General features: G+C 32.9%; 1 protein-coding gene across 2 annotated transcripts in view; it reads left to right on the top strand.

Moving 5' to 3' along the window:
• Positions 1 to 21,795, top strand: part of TRAPPC10_1 (Trafficking protein particle complex subunit 10) — a 40,866-nt gene extending 19,071 nt beyond the window's left edge. Inside the window, exons 12-17 of one of the 2 annotated variants that reach the window (XM_035729729.2) lie at positions 3,599 to 3,828; positions 11,947 to 12,199; positions 13,780 to 14,285; positions 15,259 to 15,359; positions 17,616 to 18,003; positions 20,249 to 20,969. In XM_035729729.2, coding sequence (XP_035585587.2) covers positions 3,599 to 3,828; positions 11,947 to 12,199; positions 13,780 to 14,285; positions 15,259 to 15,359; positions 17,616 to 18,003; positions 20,249 to 20,443 — 1,673 coding nt within the window. In that variant the 3' untranslated portion in view covers positions 20,444 to 20,969. Of the gene's footprint in view, positions 1 to 3,598; positions 3,829 to 11,946; positions 12,200 to 13,779; positions 14,286 to 15,258; positions 15,360 to 17,615 lie in introns of both variants that reach the window. The other variant, XM_051216326.1, reaches the window with a different exon arrangement.
• Positions 21,796 to 21,992: the final 197 nt, after the last annotated feature.

The following is a 21,992-nucleotide window of genomic DNA, read 5'->3' as shown; positions in this document are numbered from 1 at the left end:
GCAGTGTTGTTTTTTGGTCTACCTCTTTTCTTTTTGCCTTGACGATTCCAAGGTAGGGCTTACCTTGTGATACAGTTTGTTGGTTTTCGTAAAATCTGACCTATCCACTTCTAGTGTCTTTTCCCAATTTCCACTTCAACTGGAAGTTGTTTTGTTATCTGCTATAGTAGGTTATTGCTGATGCTGTCTGGCCAACGGATCCGGAGTGCCTTGCGTAGACAACTATTTATGAATACCTGTACTTTTTTGATGATGGTTGTGAACTAGAATATATGTAGGGATAACCGAATGTATTTCATTGCAAAATTACAGATTGTCTTAGTCAAGTCTGAGAACCACGTGCGAGCTGCTGAGGAGTCTCATACTAGGAAGAAACGGTCGTACAATACTTTCAGGTTTTTAATGGTTCTCTAACCTCGATTGGTTTATGATTCTGATGAAACTAGAATACTGTTCGATCTTTGAATATCATTTGTAATTTTAGGCTGTTCGGCCTGAAAATCCCTCATTAGAAGAGAGTTTCTTTAAGGAAAATATTAAATTAAGCTAATTTAGTCAACAGCGGAACAATATCACGAGTTACACTCATATGATAACTATTTTCCATTGGAATTTCATACATCATCCCGTGTAATCATAATTATGAAGTCCATATAGAGTTTCGCTGTTTTACCATTCCAGCTCCCAATTCTTTTTAGTTTCACATAGAAATTAATTCATGGATCGTATTCTTCAAATTTTAGATATACCATAATTTATTTCTTAAAAAAAAATGATTTCAGCAAAGAATAAGTTCGAATAATCTCTTAATAGCTAACTGATACTAGTCGTATGATTGCTAGAATATAACAGATTCTCAACAATATTTTTCGCGTATATTTAGCAATTATCATCTGTTAAAATAGATATTCTTATAAAACCATATATAATATTATTATTAGTGGCTTTATTCAATATTATACTTTTGGTACAATATATAATTCTCAGCACAAATTATTTTAACCAGTTTCTGTTTCCCATTTCTTGATCGATCTTGACGATCAGTATTAAGTGGTCGTCAGTTAGATATTAACATTACAGGAATCGATATTTGAATAATGTTCATTCTTTTCAATCCATATTGCCAGCAATCATGACGTCTCTGATTGGGCTTTTTTTGTAACTTGTAAAGCGAAAGGTCGTAAACTTTTCATCAACACACCTGGATACGTTATGAGACTAATAGGCATAATGATGTGTTAAGACAAACAAAAACAGATAACTTGTTGAAATATCTAGATGGCAGGAACAGGTAGCCCAGGTATTCAAACAGGCCGCCTTTATTATTAAATAGAGAATATTCATTATGTATAACTTAAAAGTTACTTTTATTCGTTTACTGTAATTCATCTTTTAACTAGTTGACATTATAAGTTACATACAATCACTCAATGTTTTTTCTTTCTTTTTGATTTATAGGACTACTATTGTTAAACCTCATAGGCCAACTGTTTGCATCATTAAGTCATAGTCATTTAAGAATCTCGGTCTGTATTCATCAAATCTAATGACTTATCCATTATTGTTGTGTTTTTGTTGTTGTTGTGTTAATTCTAAAACTATTTTTATACCGTAAATAATCGGGTATTTACATCCTTAGTGTCAGATTCTAACAATATTTCATTTAACCTGTTTAGTTAATGAGTATGCAATCTTTCTCGAATTGTGTGAAAGTTTCTTATTCGTTTTCATCAATGTCTTCAATCAAATATTTACTTTTGAATTGATAAACTAAAAATTAGTCATTCAATTCACACGATTAAACATTGATAATTGTTCCCTATTCTTTGTTGATGTAATAAAATATATCTTATTTGATTCAGACATTTTGGTGCATAATATTAGTGTGACCTTAGTCCTCTATGATTGAACCAAAAATATCAATGTCTCGAATAAGTTATCTGATATGCTAACACTTGTTGGTTCACACGAAATCCATATTCCTAAATGCTAATCAGAACAAAAGAATAATACAACCAATGTAACTATTGTTTATCCTAATCCAAAAACACAATCATGTAAATGAATTAAAGTACCACAAAGCACGATAAATAGTAAACTACAACGTTTACCAATCTGAATAAAGCCCCTAAATGCTCTCGTATGGCCAAGAATGGGGAGGGTTCACTCCTCATCTCGAACTGCTTTCATATAGCCACACGTATATGATCATTGCCAGATAAGTCCTATTCACTGTCTTCTCACAACCATGGTGTTGTTTACGAAATTTAGAGGATTAGAAGCGAATGTCTGGCGCTTAAACTGGGTTAGTGGGTACGGAGAATTCATTTAGGAAAGTTGGAAATCAGGCTTGTAATTAATTTACAATAATTTCAAGACAGTAAAAGATATGATAACAGTTGACTAGTCAAATCAAGATTTACAATTAAATGAATATAAAATTACAGATTGTTCACAAATTATCTTCTAAATTATCACATGTATTTGTTTCATTTTAACCGACATAGAAATGGAGTAATTCAGAGAAGTTTAAAATAAATACAATGAATGAATTCATTCGTTCCGACTAATATCTCTCTTCGTAATAATAAACTTTATGTATAAAGTTTAGTTTGAATGAATTAAAGAAATACCTGAAAAAATTTCATAGTTTGATTACTAATATATAACCATCTGACTAATTCATATGTCTTTGTTTTTCTTTCCAACTTAACTCTACTATTAACTATTTATCAAGGTGCTATATGCTTTGAAATTTGTCATTCATTTACAAAACCATAATTTCATGAAACATGTATACTTCATTTATTTGAAATCTTGTATGTTCTATCTTAACTTACTTATTTACGCCTGTTAGCCTTCATGGAGGAGCATAGGTGTTCGCACACCAGCTCGTTCTAAATGGACTTATTATAATGTATGAATGATCAATCAGTAAATTAAATTATACATGTATGTAATGAATAATGAGCTCATGAAAATCAAACAATGCTATAAAACATTCTTATCATATCTATGCTTAGCTCTTCCATTTTATCTTATAAACTAACTTGTGAATCTCTACGCTTGTAAATTCATCAGAAACCTTTTTTTTTAAAAAAAAACTTTATTACGTTTGATTATTACTTCCTTACAAAATCTATGCTTTACGAAAGTGATGCTATAATGTTGTTAGGAATGGGATCCAGAATGCACGTCTGAACCTATTCAAACTTGTCGTTAATATCAATAACAGGGAGACCTGAATCCGTACATCTGACTTAAAACTCATTAAACAACTTAAAGGTTTTATGAACTCAAATAGGTCAGTGAATAACATTGGCGTTTGAACTAAAAGGTACTGAGTGTGAGTCCCAATATGGATACCAACACGGGTATTCAGGTATATTCAACTGATGAGTCTTGAATAAGGCGAGAAGTACTTGCTGAATTCCACTAGTAGCTACAATCCAAATTTACTAAAAATTTACAACTAAAAGGCAATATCAAGGTAATCATCTCAAGATGTAAATATATATCGCAATATCAAGTTCAGTCCTTATTATCAACAACAGAAAGATTCAAACCCTTATATGTATTTATTTATTTTCTCTTTCAGAACCAAATATCCATAGTTCAGTACAAATTTTAAGACAACATTCACTCTGTCCAACGAAAAAACGATCACGTATATCATTCAGTATTAATGGTAAACACGATATGTTTGGAAATGAAAATAGGGAATCATCTACTCCTGTTTCAACTAAAAATCCACTTTTTATTTTAAATCATGGAGATTCTTTTGTAATGATAAAACCTGGGTTAAATAAATTGTCATTTATAGCTAACGTAAGTCTATTTGTTCTATTTTCTAATTCATTTGACTATTTATATCAATAATATTTTGTGATGATGTAGAGGATTTGTAGTTCAGCTGAATGATTTAGGTTGAATTTTGTTTTCTGAGCTGGTTGTTTAGTCCAGCTCAGAGAACAAAACTACATTTAAATGGTATTTTGTCTTTGAGAGAATACATTGTCAACTGACTGACTGCGTTGAAAATCAGTTATAAATTACAAAAAAACTAGTATGTTCGATCAGAGTAACCCGTGACTGGCTAATGAGTTTAAATAGACATACTATTATGCATCACATATATGTAATAATCGGGTCCGTCACCTGTCTCAACTTTGTGTCATTATACTCTTTTAATATCAATATATAATTCCTGAATAAACTGTCAGACTAATTGGCCGAGTACACGTGATTTAGACGACACTAACATACGTAGATTGCTAGTATTCTATCATAAATACTTTCGAGATCTTGCTTGAATATGATGAAATGATGGAATGGTGAATATGGGAGTTAGGTGTAAGGTTTTAGATGGAAGTACCAAGTTGATTGACGTGGCCATTGAGAATTTCGCTTGGATAACACACTCGAGGTCGGTTAAGTCAAATAACTATTTTTGCTGCTCAGAGATATTTATGTGTAGAACATATAAGAGATTATTTTGCAGCAAATCATAATTAGCATATGTTAAACTCACATTCAATGTGGTAAAAACAATTACAACGGTGTATTCGCAAAGCAGTCAAGCCAAAGAATGATAGGTTCAAAATGACTGCCCAAACAAAATATTTGTTAACCAACAAGAGAACAGTAGTTGATTTAACCAATAAGATGCAAGAAAAAGAAACAAATACTAATTACTGATAAATAGCAATTATAATATTAGAACTTCACAGTCTATACCGCCCAGAGATGAAGAATCTCTGAGTACTTCTGTCATTTCATCTTATCACTATTATCTTTAGTTTATAGATTGAGGTTAGAATTATGATAGATTCAATCACTATAATTTTAGTACGCAAGCTGATTGGTCTACCAGGGATCTTGGTACCAGTGAACTTGTACTCCAGGGTTAAGCTGTGCTATGCAGGTTATGTGAAAACCCAGAGTCTTTCGTTCTACTGAAAACCAATTTCAAATAATCCTATTGCAAGGTATATTTAGAACAAGCTGATATTCTTCGATCTTATGTTCGGACAAATATTTTATTGTTGAATGCTTTGTTTTTTTGATGTTCACGTCAGTTTTCGATTAGATCCTCATCAGGCTTTACTTTAATATACAGTATTGTATTTATATGCATATACGAAATTATTAAACCAATCAAGGTAGTTTATAAGTCAATGATAACAATGAAAACCGTTACATAATAAGTGAAATGGGAAAAGTACAAATTGATGGTATGACAACAGGTGCATTAGTTTTGATAAGAATAATAAAGGCTCAAATCAATGTTACATAATCGGAAATAGGTCAATGATTAGAATAATATAGAAACTGAGATAACATTATGAGATGACGTAATAAGAAATGTTCAGATAATTGGACCGTGAAACGTATAGCTGAGAGAAAATAAAGTGGTAGGAGGGGGTGAAGAAAAATAATAAACGAAGAGAAAGTTTGAAAAAAGAACAAATAAATTCATTTATTACTTAAGGCCAGGAGAGAGATGAGGGTGTTACAAATTTCTTCTGAACACAAAGACTTGGCTTGTTGGCTCGAATTCCTATAGCTTCTGCTATGTGTAAGAGACGAGATCGAACACCATAAGGAAAACTAATGGGAATACGATAAATAACTTTGAACGACTTGTTTCTGTCCACTATATGACCGCTATCGATCAAGTGTGATAGAACCGAGCTGCGTATTGTTTTGACGTAACCTTTTCCTAACCACAAAGGGAGGTGTTCACTAACTCTTTGGTTCAGTTGCCTGGTAGTGCGCCCAATATAGCTTTCTCCACAGGAGCAGCTGAACTCGTAAATACACATAGAAGTGGCATAACCAGGTAACTTATCCTTCAATTGGGGAATCACCATCGATTGGGTCGAATACGATAGGCAGAGGTTGGCAGCATTAAACGTTCTCTTTACTGCTCTAGTCAATCTATCCCGTAATACATCGCTAGCTACATCACCATTGAATTGCAGCTTCAACAAAAGCGGTTTCTTATTAGCCGTCAGAGTCACTATTTTCTTGTTTTGTACACGCAAGTGTTTCTTCAGGAAACCCTGTGGATATCCCAGTTCAATCAACATATTATGAATGTGTTGTAATTCCTTGTCAATTGTGTTGACTGAGCATATCTTAATAGCTCTATTTGCAAGACATTTGACTAAGTTTATCTTATAATGAAGAGGCACAAAGCTTAAAAAATGTGTGTATTAGCTTGGAGAAGAACTTTTTCTATACACACCTCTGCTGATAGAACCATTTTCTTTTCTACTTAACAAAACGTCCAGGAAATTTAGTTTGTTATCTATTTCCTTTTCACATGTAAGTTTAATTGCAGGATGTTTGTTATTAAGTAGTTCTAGTAGTTGTTCTTTTCTAATGTTCTGATCGGTAATGATGAAAGTGTCATCAACGTAACGACAGTAGAAATCCAGTTTATTGATAACCTCTTTGAGAGGTCCGTTTTCTAGTTTCGCCAGAAAAAAATCCGCAAGGATGGGACCTAGAGGCGAACCCATAGCTATACCATCAATTTGTCTATAATATGTGTTATTAAAGACAAAATGGACATTCATTGTGCATTTCAAAAGTAATTCTTTAAGACTAACCTCAGGAATTTCAATATTGATTTGCTTTTTCTGTATTTGTTGACACACAAAATCAATAGTCTCTGTTAACGGTACATTGGTGTACAGTAAAGCAACATCTAAAGATATCATTCGTTTCCCATTCAAATTTATATGTTCCACTTTAGAAATGAGGTCGAAGACGTCTTTCACGCTTGTATTGACGACCAATTCGTGTAAGGGGTTTAGGATACGAACTAGCCACTTTACAGTTTTATGATTGTTGGCAGATGTCTACCAACGTGGTCTCAAACCTGGTTAGTTCATCAGGAGAAATAGGCACCAAATCTGTTGTTTGTGTAAATAAATTTTCAAACTGTACATCTGTATCTAGTTGGTTTATTTTATTACTATTGTCACAAAACCTAGGGCCGAGTGACAATGCCTCTACTTGCAATATGTCTAACGTAACAGTAGAGAAATTATGAACGTACCTCTCAGGGTCCATAGGAAATTTTCTTTCAGGTTTACGAGGTTCCAGTGATTGAATTAGCTGACTAACTCACTGAAGGAATTAAAAAATGTAGGAATTTTTACTACTGACATACATGACTCACTCAAGCCTACTGGATCGAACACACCGCGACTATATGGTTTACCTCAAGTTTACAAGACAGGTCTTCCTCTTCGCCCAGTTTTAGATTTGTATAATTCGCCTTATCATAAAACTTCCCTGTTCACCAATGTACCGTTAACAGAGACTATTGATTTTGTGTGTCAACAAATACAGAAAAAGCAAATCAATATTGAAATTCCTGAGGTTAGTCTTAAAGAATTACTTTTGAAATGCACAATGAATGTCCATTTTGTCTTTAATAACACATATTATAGACAAATTGATGGTATAGCTATGGGTTCGCCTCTAGGTCCCATCCTTGCGGATTTTTTTCTGGCGAAACTAGAAAACGGACCTCTCAAAGAGGTTATCAATAAACTGGATTTCTACTGTCGTTACGTTGATGACACTTTCATCATTACCGATCAGAACATTAGAAAAGAACAACTACTAGAACTACTTAATAACAAACATCCTGCAATTAAACTTACATGTGAAAAGGAAATAGATAACAAACTAAATTTCCTGGACGTTTTGTTAAGTAGAAAAGAAAATGGTTCTATCAGCAGAGGTGTGTATAGAAAAAGTTCTTCTCCAAGCTAATACACACATTTTTTAAGCTTTGTGCCTCTTCATTATAAGAGAAACTTAGTCAAATGTCTTGCAAATAGAGCTATTAAGATATGCTCAGTCAACACAATTGACAAGGAATTACAACACATTCATAATATGTTGATTGAACTGGGATATCCACAGGGTTTCCTGAAGAAACACTTGCGTGTACAAAACAAGAAAATAGTGACTCTGACGGCTAATAAGAAACCGCTTTTGTTGAAGCTGCAATTCAATGGTGATGTAGCTAGCGATGTATTACGGGATAGATTGACTAGAGCAGTAAAGAGAACGTTTAATGCTGCCAACCTCTGCCTATCGTATTCGACCCAATCGATGGTGATTCCCCAATTGAAGGATAAGTTACCTGGTTATGCCACTTCTATGTGTATTTACGAGTTCAGCTGCTCCTGTGGAGAAAGCTATATTGGGCGCACTACCAGGCAACTGAACCAAAGAGTTAGTGAACACCTCCCTTTGTGGTTAGGAAAAGGTTACGTCAAAACAATACGCAGCTCGGTTCTATCACACTTGATCGATAGCGGTCATATAGTGGACAGAAACAAGTCGTTCAAAGTTATTTATCGTATTCCCATTAGTTTTCCTTATGGTGTTCGATCTCGTCTCTTACACATAGCAGAAGCTATAGGAATTCGAGCCAACAAGCCAAGTCTTTGTGTTCAGAAGAAATTTGTAACACCCTCATCTCTCTCCTGGCCTTAAGTAATAAATGAATTTATTTGTTCTTTTTTCAAACTTTCTCTTCGTTTATTATTTTTCTTCACCCCCTCCTACCACTTTATTTTCTCTCAGCTATACGTTTCACGGTCCAATTATCTGAACATTTCTTATTACGTCATCTCATAATGTTATCTCAGTTTCTATATTATTCTAATCATTGACCTATTTCCGATTATGTAACATTGATTTGAGCCTTTATTATTCTTATCAAAACTAATGCACCTGTTGTCATACCATCAATTTGTGCTTTTCCCATTTCACTTATTATGTAACGGTTTTCATTGTTATCATTGACTTATAAACTACCTTGATTGGTTTAATAATTTCGTATATGCATATAAATACAATACTGTATATTAAAGTAAAGCCTGATGAGGATCTTATCGAAAACAATATTGTTAGCTTATATATGTTGATCTCAATTAACAATATGGGAGTTTTTGAAGTTATTAATTAATAATGAAAATTGGGTGTACAAACCAACATATGAATGAGTGTTTTCCTAGTAGAACGGGTGGTGATTACTCGTGCTTCTGGTTGCTTACGGAATAAATTTCATCATCTCGAACATGAACTTCTCTCTCTCTAGTTAGCGGGACTGGGACGCATCATAATAGCTGGCTCATTGGTCTATGATCACAGAGTCTTAGTTCCGTTCGCAGATTAGGTAAACTCTTAATCCCTTCAAACATAGTAGACTACTAAATCCACACCCTTTGCACTAATGATTATCATTCTTGTTCTTCATCATGATATCTTCATCCCGAATTCTTCAAGTAAATTTTAAAGGCTGTTCAGTGTGTTTGTGGCGTCATTGGTGGCTTTTGTCATTAGACACAGGTTGTCAACATGTTTAATATATGAAAATTTCCATGTCTCTTTGGTGTTATGTGTCGGTTGTAATTCTATATTCGTTTCTTCGATAGTGGATCACTTGAAAATAAACTTGAGAAATGTATACCTTATTTATTACTCTGCTTTACTCCTCTATACATCGTGAGGTATGATTCATCTTCTTTTAGATAGCCTTTCAGCTCGTCAAGTAACCATTTAATACTATGTTGAATATTGGCAAAAGTAAAGATCTTTTCTTCATGGATTGCTATGGGAATTCTATTCACTTTCAGTTTTAGACGGTCATCTTTCTCAGATTCGAATAATAATTTTCCTCTTTGTTTTCACCGCTTAGGCATCTTGTTGAATCATAGCAACCAACTAGGCTAATTTTAAGATCAAGTATATTATTTACCGTAATTGTGACACATCTATTTATTCGTAATTCGAGACAAAATTTCCTTTTTCTTATTGACACTAAGTAGTTGGAGAATTCTAGTTGGCTTCCAATAAGTTTTTATTCATTTTCTTTCGCTTAGATATTAATTTTTAATCCTGATATTTTCTATTCGTTGTTAAAACTCCTTTTTTCGAAATATTATGATTGAGTTCAGCCTCATTCAATCACTGATATCGTTATAATTTTGGCTTTTCCACCTTACGTTGCTGTCCGAATTTATTGTGTCTTAATTTCAGTCAGTGCTCATTTGTCCAAGGCCCTGTGTTTAGCTCCTCAAGATTAATCCTATGGTGCTTTTCAACTCATTATTTAGCGATAGAGAAGAATGTGCGTTTATCATCTGCTCATATTAGATCACTGATATTTTCATTCGTTCTCAAATTAACGGTTAAAACTATGATATGTTTAACCTTATGATAGTGGGTTGGTTAACTAGTTATGATTAGTCTACTTCCAACGAAAAATTAGAATACACAATAGTAGGACGAAAATAACCGATTCTGGTAGTTACGTAACCTATAATATGTGTATGGTTTGTGATTTATGAATAGCATAGCGGTTAAACCAGTTGGTTTCTTGTGAATTTACTATAACGTCCATTAGAGAGTTATTAAACGTTAGTTGATTAATTATTAGTAACCAATGTCATATTTCTGGTCTAGTCCATAAAGCCGACCAAATTTTCTGATCAAGTCTCAGTATAACCGCCAGTCTAATTGATTCGATATCACATGCATTACGTTTTGATGTAACACGATTGAAAATAGTTAACTAAAAACACTATGGACCTAAATTTCTTGCTAGTTGATAATCGTCAACAATAGATACCTGAACAGATGTTTCCTATGGTAATAGAGTTTTCCGCCAACTTCCTTCAACCTAAGGATACTAAAGTTATTCAAGAATATGAAACAAAATACACCTGAATCGTTGTTTAGATGTCTAGAATATATCTAGATGAAGACCACTGATTAAAATGTCGCTATTTTTCACCGTATTGAAAATAATCATTCAAGGTTATAACATATTCATGAAACAAATAACTTAACAGCTTATACAATTTTTTCACAGAACATGTGATTTCACAGAAGCGTTTCTATCGCATTGTAGTGAATGAACACTCAGGTGAGGAAGACCAATTTACTAGTTAATTCAAAATTACACAATGTCTCCGTAAAATATGACAATCATAAATTAAATACTTCATTTGCACATCATCCACCAGTTTTCTCTTACAAACATCATGGTTACTTCATTCCTATTGTTATTACGATTACTGTATGTTTACATTTCTGCTCTTTTCAATTCGATCTTCTCAACCTTCTTTTGTCAGACATTCCACTTCTGAATGGTGTTGCATACTACTTACGTAGACAGACATAAGTAGTAGTAGTACCACAATATTACCTGGATAAAAATAAGATAATCACTTCACGTAGATTTTCTGTAAATTCTCTTCGTTTTTGTTCTCTAAGTTTTCGCAATTTATCATACAATGTATTTTTATTTGTTTCGGTATTCTTGGATTACCTTGATGACCAAGGACATTTGTAAAAAACTATTGTTCGTAAAGATAATTTAACAGTTTCTGAGAAGTTTCAACCTCATATAACAGCCAAACTTTCGTAAATGCATCTTATAGCAGGATGTATTTTCCAAATGCGCTTTCCTTTTAATCATAAATCTTTTGTATTTAATTGATGCATTTGTCATTGTCACCATTCACAAAGTGAAGTTTCTTATCGTGTCCGCCTTTTCTACTTCATTATTGTTGACAAATTGAAAATGTTTAAATACTTCACATACTAGAAGTCTAGTACATGTCATTCTACTTCTGACAACGTCATCAGAATTTATATGCAGATTATGTTAGAACTTTAAACACAATATATATGTGCTTGTGTTTTCGTTTGTCTTTTATATTCTGAAGTAGCTTACAGTGAATAATACAATTTATTCTTTGGTTTATATTTCCCAAATTATTCGATGCTTTTATACGCACATCAGAATAAAATATAGCAGCGTTTAGTGGGTTAGATCATGGAAACGTCATTATATATTTGTTAGATTGTTAATATTTGTCTTGTCGTTTTTTTCATATACTTTAGGCACCAGGATTTTTAATTCCTGAGAAAATATTCATTAATTGTCTTGATGAAATCAATACTGAATTAAAAGAAGCATTAACAGAACAAGAATATGTGGAACCGTCAATTAATAGTCGTTCCGAAGTAAATTTCGTATCAGATATAGATGGTGATGTTTTTGGATCTAGTTGGCGTGATACTGCAATGATGAAAACATTGTTACCTAAACCAGAGATTTCAATATCAAATAACTCGAGTGGTAAACGATATCCAGGTAATTTAGTGAATAAAAATAATGGGTAGTGGTCTTATATTTCTTCCAAAATTTCTCCATTTTCATTCAATATCTACGTATTTCACTACTTTGTGTTTTCACAGATACTACTAAAAACAGCTAAAGGTTTCATAATGAAGCTCCTTTTCTTTCAGCCTGGAATATAGTGTAGCTTAAGGTGAATAACTTGATCCAAATAAACAGTTATAAAACAAGATGTTCAATATCTATTAGCGTCATTATGACCAGCAATGGTTTAGTTATTGCCTGAACATTTCTAGCAACCAACTTTTTCTCATGAGTAATATAATTGGCTACTTTGCTTTTTACTACACAGCTCAAACCACTGACTTGACAGGATTTCTTTTTCTTGTACATGCCTTAAACTACTTTACTAAATTCATGTTAAAAATATATTTTTGTAATGGGTACTTATGATAATTAGTAGTATTTGAATTATAGTACGAACTAAGAATCTTAGAAATAACGCAATCGGATCAAGAAGTACTCAATAAGCACGAACGGAGTACAAAGGAATCATTAGTTCATTCAAACACCACAGTACTAAACCTGAATCATTTCAATGAGGAAGTCGAATTCACGTCATCGGTACCTTCTAATCGTATAATTAATCATTTAGTCTGTTGTTCACGCATAAATAACTTCCTAAAATTAGGGGCGACGGAATATTTTTCTGTCACCTTGCCAGGTTGGTCGAGTTTGTTTATATTGGTGACCCAATTTATCGATGTGGGTTGGAGTATTTGTTTCTTTAGTAGATCCAATCATTCCAGCCAGGTTGACTGGATAGCTAATTGTAAGACTAAGAGAAGCGACTTAAAGTTATTGGGTGGAGTTGCACTGCTGACTGTACTAGTGTGTGACAACTGTAAGGTGTTATCTTCATACATATCAGGTACAGAAGTTTAAGAAACCAACAAAATGGACCACTAGGAAATATTATTAGCAGTTGGACATTGTTTATACATTCCAGCTACATATCTGTTTAAGCAACTATTACGACAAAGTAAACAGGTTTTGTCGGTCCTATCCTGGACACTAGATACTCAATAATGATATCAGTGGGACTGGGCACTAGATTAATAGGCTTAACAAGACACAATACTCGATCAATCCAGCTACTCAACTCATTTATCCAACTACGATCAAGAACCAGATTAAGTCTGCAAATGGATTTATCAGCAGACCAGTTCAAAGTAATCAACAAGTGGAACGAGACTGAAATCGGTTTTATGTATGAAATAGTTTCGTATGTTTAGTGTCCTCGGATATGTTTGTCTTCTCTCATAAGCCAATCACGGTTTGATTTGACTGACTTATCAACGACCTCAACAGAATTATTGAGACATGTGAAAGATGTTTCACTTTTTTGATGTGAAACTTTTCAGTATCATGTCTAGATCAATTTACTTGTTTGCATTGTTTGAACTACTTTCATTTAGATATCCAACACCCAGATACTTAAAATATTAATTATCTACTCTATGAATCATTTTTGAACCTGTTCTTAATCTCTTAGTTTAAAGTATACTCTTGTTTACTTTAATTATTATCTATAGTTGTGTTTGGTACATGTCAACCAATTCCAATTCAATTAAGATTGGGCAAACTGGGCTTATCAGAAGATTGTAAGTTAAGCACAAGTCTATATCGTATTCGTTCAAATAATAAAAATTTTGTATTCAAGACTAAAGAGGAAACAAATTTCATTAAAACTTATAATAACACTAATGGTAATGATGGAAATGAAACAATTTTCAATAATCAATCCAGTACCACTGTTGATGGTGGTTATCAAATATGTAATCAATATAGTGAAAATGATTATTCATTAATTTCTAATTCATCGGAAAATCATCAAGATGAACATTTGCATAAAAAGCATCAAACTTTATTTAGTCAATTTATTTTAGAAGATGGACCAGTTGATTTTATACGAGAATATAATCCATTATCACAGAGTTTAAAATGTAAAATTAATCATCCTATGCCAACATTTCCACCTGGATGTTGTTTACAATTAAGTAGACCATTATATCTATCGGCTACATCTTGCAATGATCAAGTAAGTACATATATATATATGTGTATTTCTTTAAGTAAATTGATTATTTTTCATTGTAATGATGGTTTTTTATTTTCATTTACATTGAACCTTGTCATCAGTATATTGATTCTGTAAATAATTGGTTATTCATACCTTGCCATATCGTTTGTTTGATATGAAAACGTTTAAGTCTATAGAGAATTTAGACCATTGAAATTACCCTTAAAGACTTGTGAAATAAACTTATGCATCATCATAATAGCTTATAGTCAAGTTATCGTATGTATGAGTACCTGACCATTATCAAACAGCACATCCCTCTTCATTTTTCAATGATAGCTCTTGTTCTCTAAAACCAGCTTTGAATATGCGGAATTTCCGTAATCGAACTTCATGCTTCATGTCTTTCATACGCTTTACATCTTTTTTTACTGGTTGAACCAAGAAAATCATCAGGATAAAATTTACTAACTTTGTCTGACAGACTATGCACATGTGATGCGAGAGTCGTCATTTTTAAGTACTTATCCACCCCATAATAGGGAAAAGCCGTGCATTTCTCTTTAAACATCCTTATACGACCGTGAATTGATAGTCTCTTTAAGAGAAGTGCTTTTCTGCTCGCTTAACGTGACAGGATTCTTTCGACAAAAACTAAAGAATCAAGGTAGATGATATATCTTGCTCCTTGATTCTCAACACATCGGTTTCAAGATACGTAGGAATTGAATCTACTGTTGTTGGTCTTTTGTCTTATAGATTGTTTCTGTGACTTGGTTATTTCCTAGGAAAACCCAGTGATTCAATTTGACCATTTGGTATGTATCACAAGCCCCTCCTACAATAAGGTGTATTATTTATTCAAATTATTTGCAATTTACTTATAATCATACTCGGTTTATACTGTTTTTGTACTCAATAGTTAAATAATAGATTTTAGTGTAAACGAATGAATGTTCATTATAATCAATAAAGAACTTTTTTGTTTTAGTTTGCACTTACAATGCCTAGTGGACATTATTGTATTCTACCAGTAGATATTATCAAACCACTTGGATTCAATTTGAATATATTCCCTTTACCTAAAACATAGTGAGTGAATAATAATATGCTTACTAGTTATATATTTATTGTTAACAAACATTACTTCTTGTAGTGTTGGGAAGAATATATGCCTCAGAAATGAATGTGCTCTAAATTGTCTTGCATTTTTTGTACTGAATGTTACATTAAGAAGTTTTCATTATTGTTGGACATCATGTGAAGAACAGCGCATACGCCTACTTGAAGGTTATTTACCCAAATTATTATTGATTGAGTCAAGGCTTACGGTACACCATCATCTGTACTGGCCACGTTATATGTACGCTCCTAGAGATCGTCTGACTTCTTAGGGAATGACATACTATTAGGATATTCAATTATATACCTGAAATACGAAGACGATGCAGTCATGTTGACAAATTAAGTACTTACTTACTTACTTACTTACTTACGCCTGTTACTCCCAATAGAGCATAGGCCGCCGACCATCATTCTCCATCCCACTCTGCACGAATTCTCGAGTTTCATTAATCCTGCTTTAACTGCAGAATGTTGCTTCAGAGCTCAACATTGTTAACTCAGTCTGACTATAAGCTATGCAATTATGAAAAGCTAACCTGGCTGCCACCAACTTACGTCATGTGCTTATTCACGAGAACCTCACAGCTTAGAACGTCTATCAATAATGACAAACCCATACTTCATCAACCAATCTTCACTACTACAAATATTTAATCTATATAATAGTTAACTCACTTGGTAAGTCGTAAATAAAAGTCAGGCAGCTCAGAAACTCCATACATATTCAAGAAATGACAAAAATCCAAGCCGATTTATAAATGTCACTAAGTTAACTAGACCGAAACAATCGTATTTAAACTTGTGACAAGGTAGTTAAGATTCAGATGAATGAATTTCTAAACGTCTACACCATCTGCAGTTCATTCTGATATCCTAAAGACTTTACAATGCATTCTACAACCCTCAATAATTTTCATATGCTCAAGCCAGTACTTTATCTTTTCGACAAACAGAGTTTCAAGTATAAATAGAGAATAAGTTGACGACAATCACATTTTGTTACGTACTAGTTCAGATAAGCGTTGTACATGTTGAAAAGATTTTCACTGTTACATTCTCTTTGGGAAAAATGATATTTAGAAGCAACTGTGAAGCGTTATTAAATTTAATTTGTTGGGATTATAAAATAATACAATAGTATTTAAAGGATATGTACTGCTTTTAATGTGTGGTATTTATCTGACCCTAAATATATGTATCAATATGTTAGTTCTCGTACATATTTCGTGCTACGCGATAAACCATCCACAATCCTGAATTAGGATTAGAATGAATTAGTGTTTCTGGATGTCTTATGTTGAAGTGAAACAATCTGAAAAGATTTTAGGAACTATTACTTAATAAGTTATGACATCAAAAAGCCTATCATGATATTTACCCAGAGAATATTAACAATCTGATGCACCGATACATATGTAAAGGGACTGTTTGACAAAGCAAGGCAAACATTCCTACAATTGAAGAACATATGGAACTCAAAATAACTTAGACAACACCAAAGTTAAAATTTTCAATACAAACATCAAGACAGTCCTATTGTACTGAGCTGAAATTAAGAGAACTACTACAACCATCATCAAAGATGTACAGGTATTCATATATCGTTACCTATACAAGATACTGCGGATCCGTTGGGCAGGCACCATCAGCAATAACCTACTATGGCAGAGAACAAAGCAACTTCCAGTTGAAGTAGAAATTGGGAAAAGACACTAGAAGTGGATAGGTCAAATTTTACAAAGACCAACAAACTATATCACAAGGCAAACCTTACCTTGGAATCGTCAAGGCAAGAAGAAAAGAGGCGGATTGAAGAGGACAGTGCGTCGTGAATTGCAGGCAGACACCAAAAGAATGAATAGCACTTGCGAATGACCGGAAAATGAAGTCCAGGGCAGAGTTGGTTGGAAATTACTGTTCAGTGGCCTATACTCCACGAGGGTTAACAGACGTACGTAAGTAAGCTGTACCGAATAGTTCTAATTCAATTGATAAACATATTGAATATATCTACCGACGCAAACGCTTGGTCAGTTTTTCTCCTGTTACATGCGTTTCCTAAATTTTTCAGCTCCTTATACTGCCATGACCTGAGATAGTTAAAAAAGACGCTCATTCATTTGTGTCTATTGTTTTCAGGAAGATACAACTTTTCATCACATACTTCCTAACCAAAATTAAAACTTTCTCTGTTGTTCATTCTTATCCACACTTTGACTTTAGCGTTATCTTCAGTCTAAACATTACTTGTGTTGACACTGACCCAGATTCAACTATAACACCAGAAGCATACTGCAGTCAAAATCTACTTTGCAAAGACCCAATAACATTTGAATTGTCTAATATGCGATTCTATATTTGTGCTTCAAAACTTTACTTATCCAGACGTCTAGCACTAAGTAGTTCCTTTTCAAATGGTCAGAACCAACCTTATAATCGTCAACTGAAATCACATAGCTATCTCTCGGTGGAAGATAATCATCAAATTACTGGGAACTTTACTAAGAATGATGTCCTAGAAACAGGTTCCGCGGACAAATTATACGATACTGTCAACGAAACCATTGAGTCTTTAACTGGTGACCTTCTGGACAATAGAATCACTAAGGCTGTATGTTTATCTTGTTACTGTATTGTTATTGTTTTTTTTTAATTCTCCAAATATCTATAACTCAGTGCTACCTTATGGTGTAGGCAGTGGTTATCATCCGCATCCTAATATTTCGGATCACCACATACTTTAATTAACGATATTTATTGGTTGAAACTTTTTCACAATATCCAAGTTATACATCTTCAAGACATGAAAATGCTGAGTTGGCTATAGGAAAACTTCTAAATTGCACATATCAAGAAGATATGTTCAATTTTTTAATCGCCAAAATTATTTTTAATTGTGAATACTAGATCATTCCTTCTTTGGTTAAGATTAGAGAATGATATACTGAAGAAATTTTGAAAAGTTCTTCCTTCCTTTGACCGATAAGTTTGATCATTGTAGATAGCCATCTATTTGTCGTTTCAGTAAAATATCAAAATAGTACAATTTCATAGTTCGCCTCGGAACTCTTTTGTTGTTAAAAAGATTATCCAAGTAACTGAGATAATTGTTCTCTTAAACAATGATTCGGTCGATGGATGTAAGTTAAAAACTAGTAATTATAATCCTTTCAATTCTTTGTTTGTACAGTTTCATCATAGAGTAATGAGTAGTTTAAACATCCCCTTTTAGTCAAATATAAACAACAAACTGTAAATGTTAAAATTAAAAGTTTTAATTATAAGCACAGATAGATAGTGGCTAGAAGTGGAATCCAGGACGCGCGTTTCGTCTCACCTGGGACTCGTCAGTTGGATGTACACCGGGACTCGAGCCCAGTACCGTTCGTTGCCAACGCCATCGCGTTATCCACTTAGCTCAGTCAGTCAGTAACAACATAGAACTTTGTACGTACGTACATCAGTCCGGGTTGCCATACTACATTAGCACACAGACACTTAGCTATTGAGTCTTGATAGCTACTTGTTTGTACAATGGGGTGAAGTTTAAATTCAATTGGTATTGTTTAATTGAATCTTCCCATTGATGATTGGGACTGCAATTGATCAGTCTCTTATTGGCATATGTGCACATAAAAGTTTTGTTTTATTTGCGATGTTAATCACTTTTATAGAATCATGAAATATTGTTGTACGTTATCTATATAGGGAGATAAAAAGAATAATCTCTTATTCAGGTTAATTCTTCAATATGAATCGAATATATGGATGTTGTCGCGTTAACTGGGTATTTTTTTGTTAACTTGGGCCAATTCTTTTAATAGTCCTATGAATATTTACTCAAGAATATGCAGAAGCCAGAACATTAATTATTGAGAGAGTTTGTGTTGTTACTATTTGGTTAATTCGACAAACACTCTATGAGCAAGCACCACCGGAAAGGAAATGAGTCCAAAGAATTGAATGTATATTTTCTGAATGGTGATCAATAAGTGGGTAGAGTTTTCACTGATTATCTGTGTTTACAACCAACGAAAGGATAGATAAATATTAAAGTGCAGACATATGTTCAATCAGATTCAAAAAAAGTTATGAAAAGTGAATCAATTGTGTGAATTACAGTAATTAGTTAATGTTAAACTATAATAGGTTTTTCTTGTGACTTGGAAAAATAGGTTGTACAAATAAACTGTAATAATAAAGGCTTACTATCCTATGTATTTTATGTTTGTTATTTTGCTGAATGCTGATTCATATTCATGTAGGAGAGGATTTTCATGTAAGGATTTTATTTTCAGAAATAGTCATTTATTTAAGGTATCTGATTTTCATTGTTGTTCTAATTAAGACCATCTCATGATTTAAACTATGAAAAAAACTACAATCTCCACATAATCATGTATACACTAGTGACTAGCTTCAAATAGTAATTATAGGGTTCTAGTAAGAGTCTGTGATCAATAGATTTTAATCATGTTAGGTGTCAGATAGTGATCCATTGCAAACAATGGGAGATATACACGTAATACATTGGAATGATTTAACTTAGACATACCATTGGATGCGCCGGGTCAGTGATCTAGGGGTTAATGTGTCTCGCATGAAAACGAAAGTTCCAAGTTCGGCTAACTTTGGGTGGGGGGTCGTCGGTGCGAATTGTTGAAGAGTTCCACACTAAAAGGAAACAACTATCCAGTGCTTTCTCGTTTTTAGTAGTGACCTAGTTAAAAACAGTACGTGATTTAGACTATGGTAATTCTACAATCTCCACAAATCCCTTTATACTGTATCTATTATTTACTTACCAAAGTAACTAATCTAATGAAAATTCTTCTTCATGTTTTTTTATAACACAGTATGTCACTCATTTAACACCGTTTTCAATACCTTGGCGTTTCAAATCACTAGAATATAATAATTTTATGAAAGTTTGTAAAGAATCTCATTGTCAACCAATTGGACGTTTCGAATGTACAATGAATCGAATTGGTAGTATTAAAAAAGTTAATCAGGATATAAGAGTGGATTGTGCTATTAGACAACAGATATAACTGGTCAGTCAGTCAGTAACAACGTAGAACTTCGCACGTACGTATATCAGTTCGAGTTGCCACACCACATTAGCACAGAGACGCAGTGGTCGATGATATAACTGGAATTCATCATTTAAGCCTGGTATATTTTTTTCTTAGTACTTTTGATATAATTACCTTTTAAGTGCATTATATTCAAGTATTCAATACTGACCTTATCAATTTAAGAAATCTTACTTCTTATATGTGATATGAAATAAGACATTTTTATCTGATTTCGAACTTAATTTCAAATTCATGATTTTTAAATATTTGACTTATTACTTATGATTGTTTATCATGCAAAAAAAAAGAAGAAATATTGTGATGCATATCTATCTATTCCATTTATCTGTGATACTATGATAACTTGAATTGTTCACTAGGACTCTATTTTGTATATACACACAATTTGAGATATTCTGTTTTCTAATATAACATCCTCTCATTATCTTTTAAAACGAAACTACTATTCTTTTAACACATAAAGTATTTGCAGCGCATGCATCATTTTGATTACAAATGACTATTTGGGCAAATTCCATGGATTTCAGTTAGATACGTATATTACTGAGTACGTGTGTTCGTAAAATGTTAATTACAAATAGATTTGATAGACTAAAATACACTAAATATAACCATTTAATGCAACAAACTGATACTTTCTTTCAAGATGGCGTTAAAAAAGTGTAGTAATCCAACTGCTACTAAATTTCTAATGTTTTTTTCTTTCATGTAAAATGAACAAATTACCACATCAGTTTTGATATTTTACAACAACAGAGATCAATTCGTAAATACATTACCGTATAAAATATTTTGGATTTATGTTTATACATATATGCAATAGGCAATAACGACTAATGAAGCAAAGCAACATTTCATCATTTGTAGGTTATATTCGTCATAGATTGAGCTCAGTTGGGGTACCATTAAAAGGCACTAGGGTGCGCTGGACATGTCTCGTTATAGTGTGCACTTCAGTGTTCGAAATTATGACATGCGGTCTACGATTAACTATCATTCATTATTTGTGCGCTTAACAAAAATATATGACTACAAATTCCCAGCATCTTCCTCCGAGAGAAATAACCACTGAAGCGGGATGAGTTTTGAATATTTATAAGTACACATACTACCAAAGACAAAGGCTAATAATAAAAATCTATGAAATTCAATATGGATGATTGAAAGAAGAATACCACTTGACACATTGACAATTGAATGCGTTTTCCACTTAGACATACAAAAGATTTACATACTTTAGAAGAGAAATATTGTACATTATGAAGATTTACCTTCTTACAATAGGTTGTAAACTATAGTTGGACTGTTATTAAAGTGTGGAAATGTGTTACTCATAAGCTGGAAAGAAATGAATCTCGTAAGATATAACAATACCTCCGCCTCAATGTATATATATATATATATATATATATATATATATATATATATATATAGCTTAAAAGCAAACGGTAAAACGATCTTTTATTCTGAAACGATATACCTTACATACTCATGAACTTAT

Source organism: Schistosoma haematobium, chromosome 4 (genome assembly GCF_000699445.3).
Source record: "Schistosoma haematobium chromosome 4, whole genome shotgun sequence".
NCBI classification, from domain to species: Eukaryota; Metazoa; Platyhelminthes; class Trematoda; order Strigeidida; family Schistosomatidae; genus Schistosoma; species Schistosoma haematobium.
Note: the sequence above shows the minus strand (reverse complement) of the source record. Positions and strands in the feature narration are given on the sequence as shown.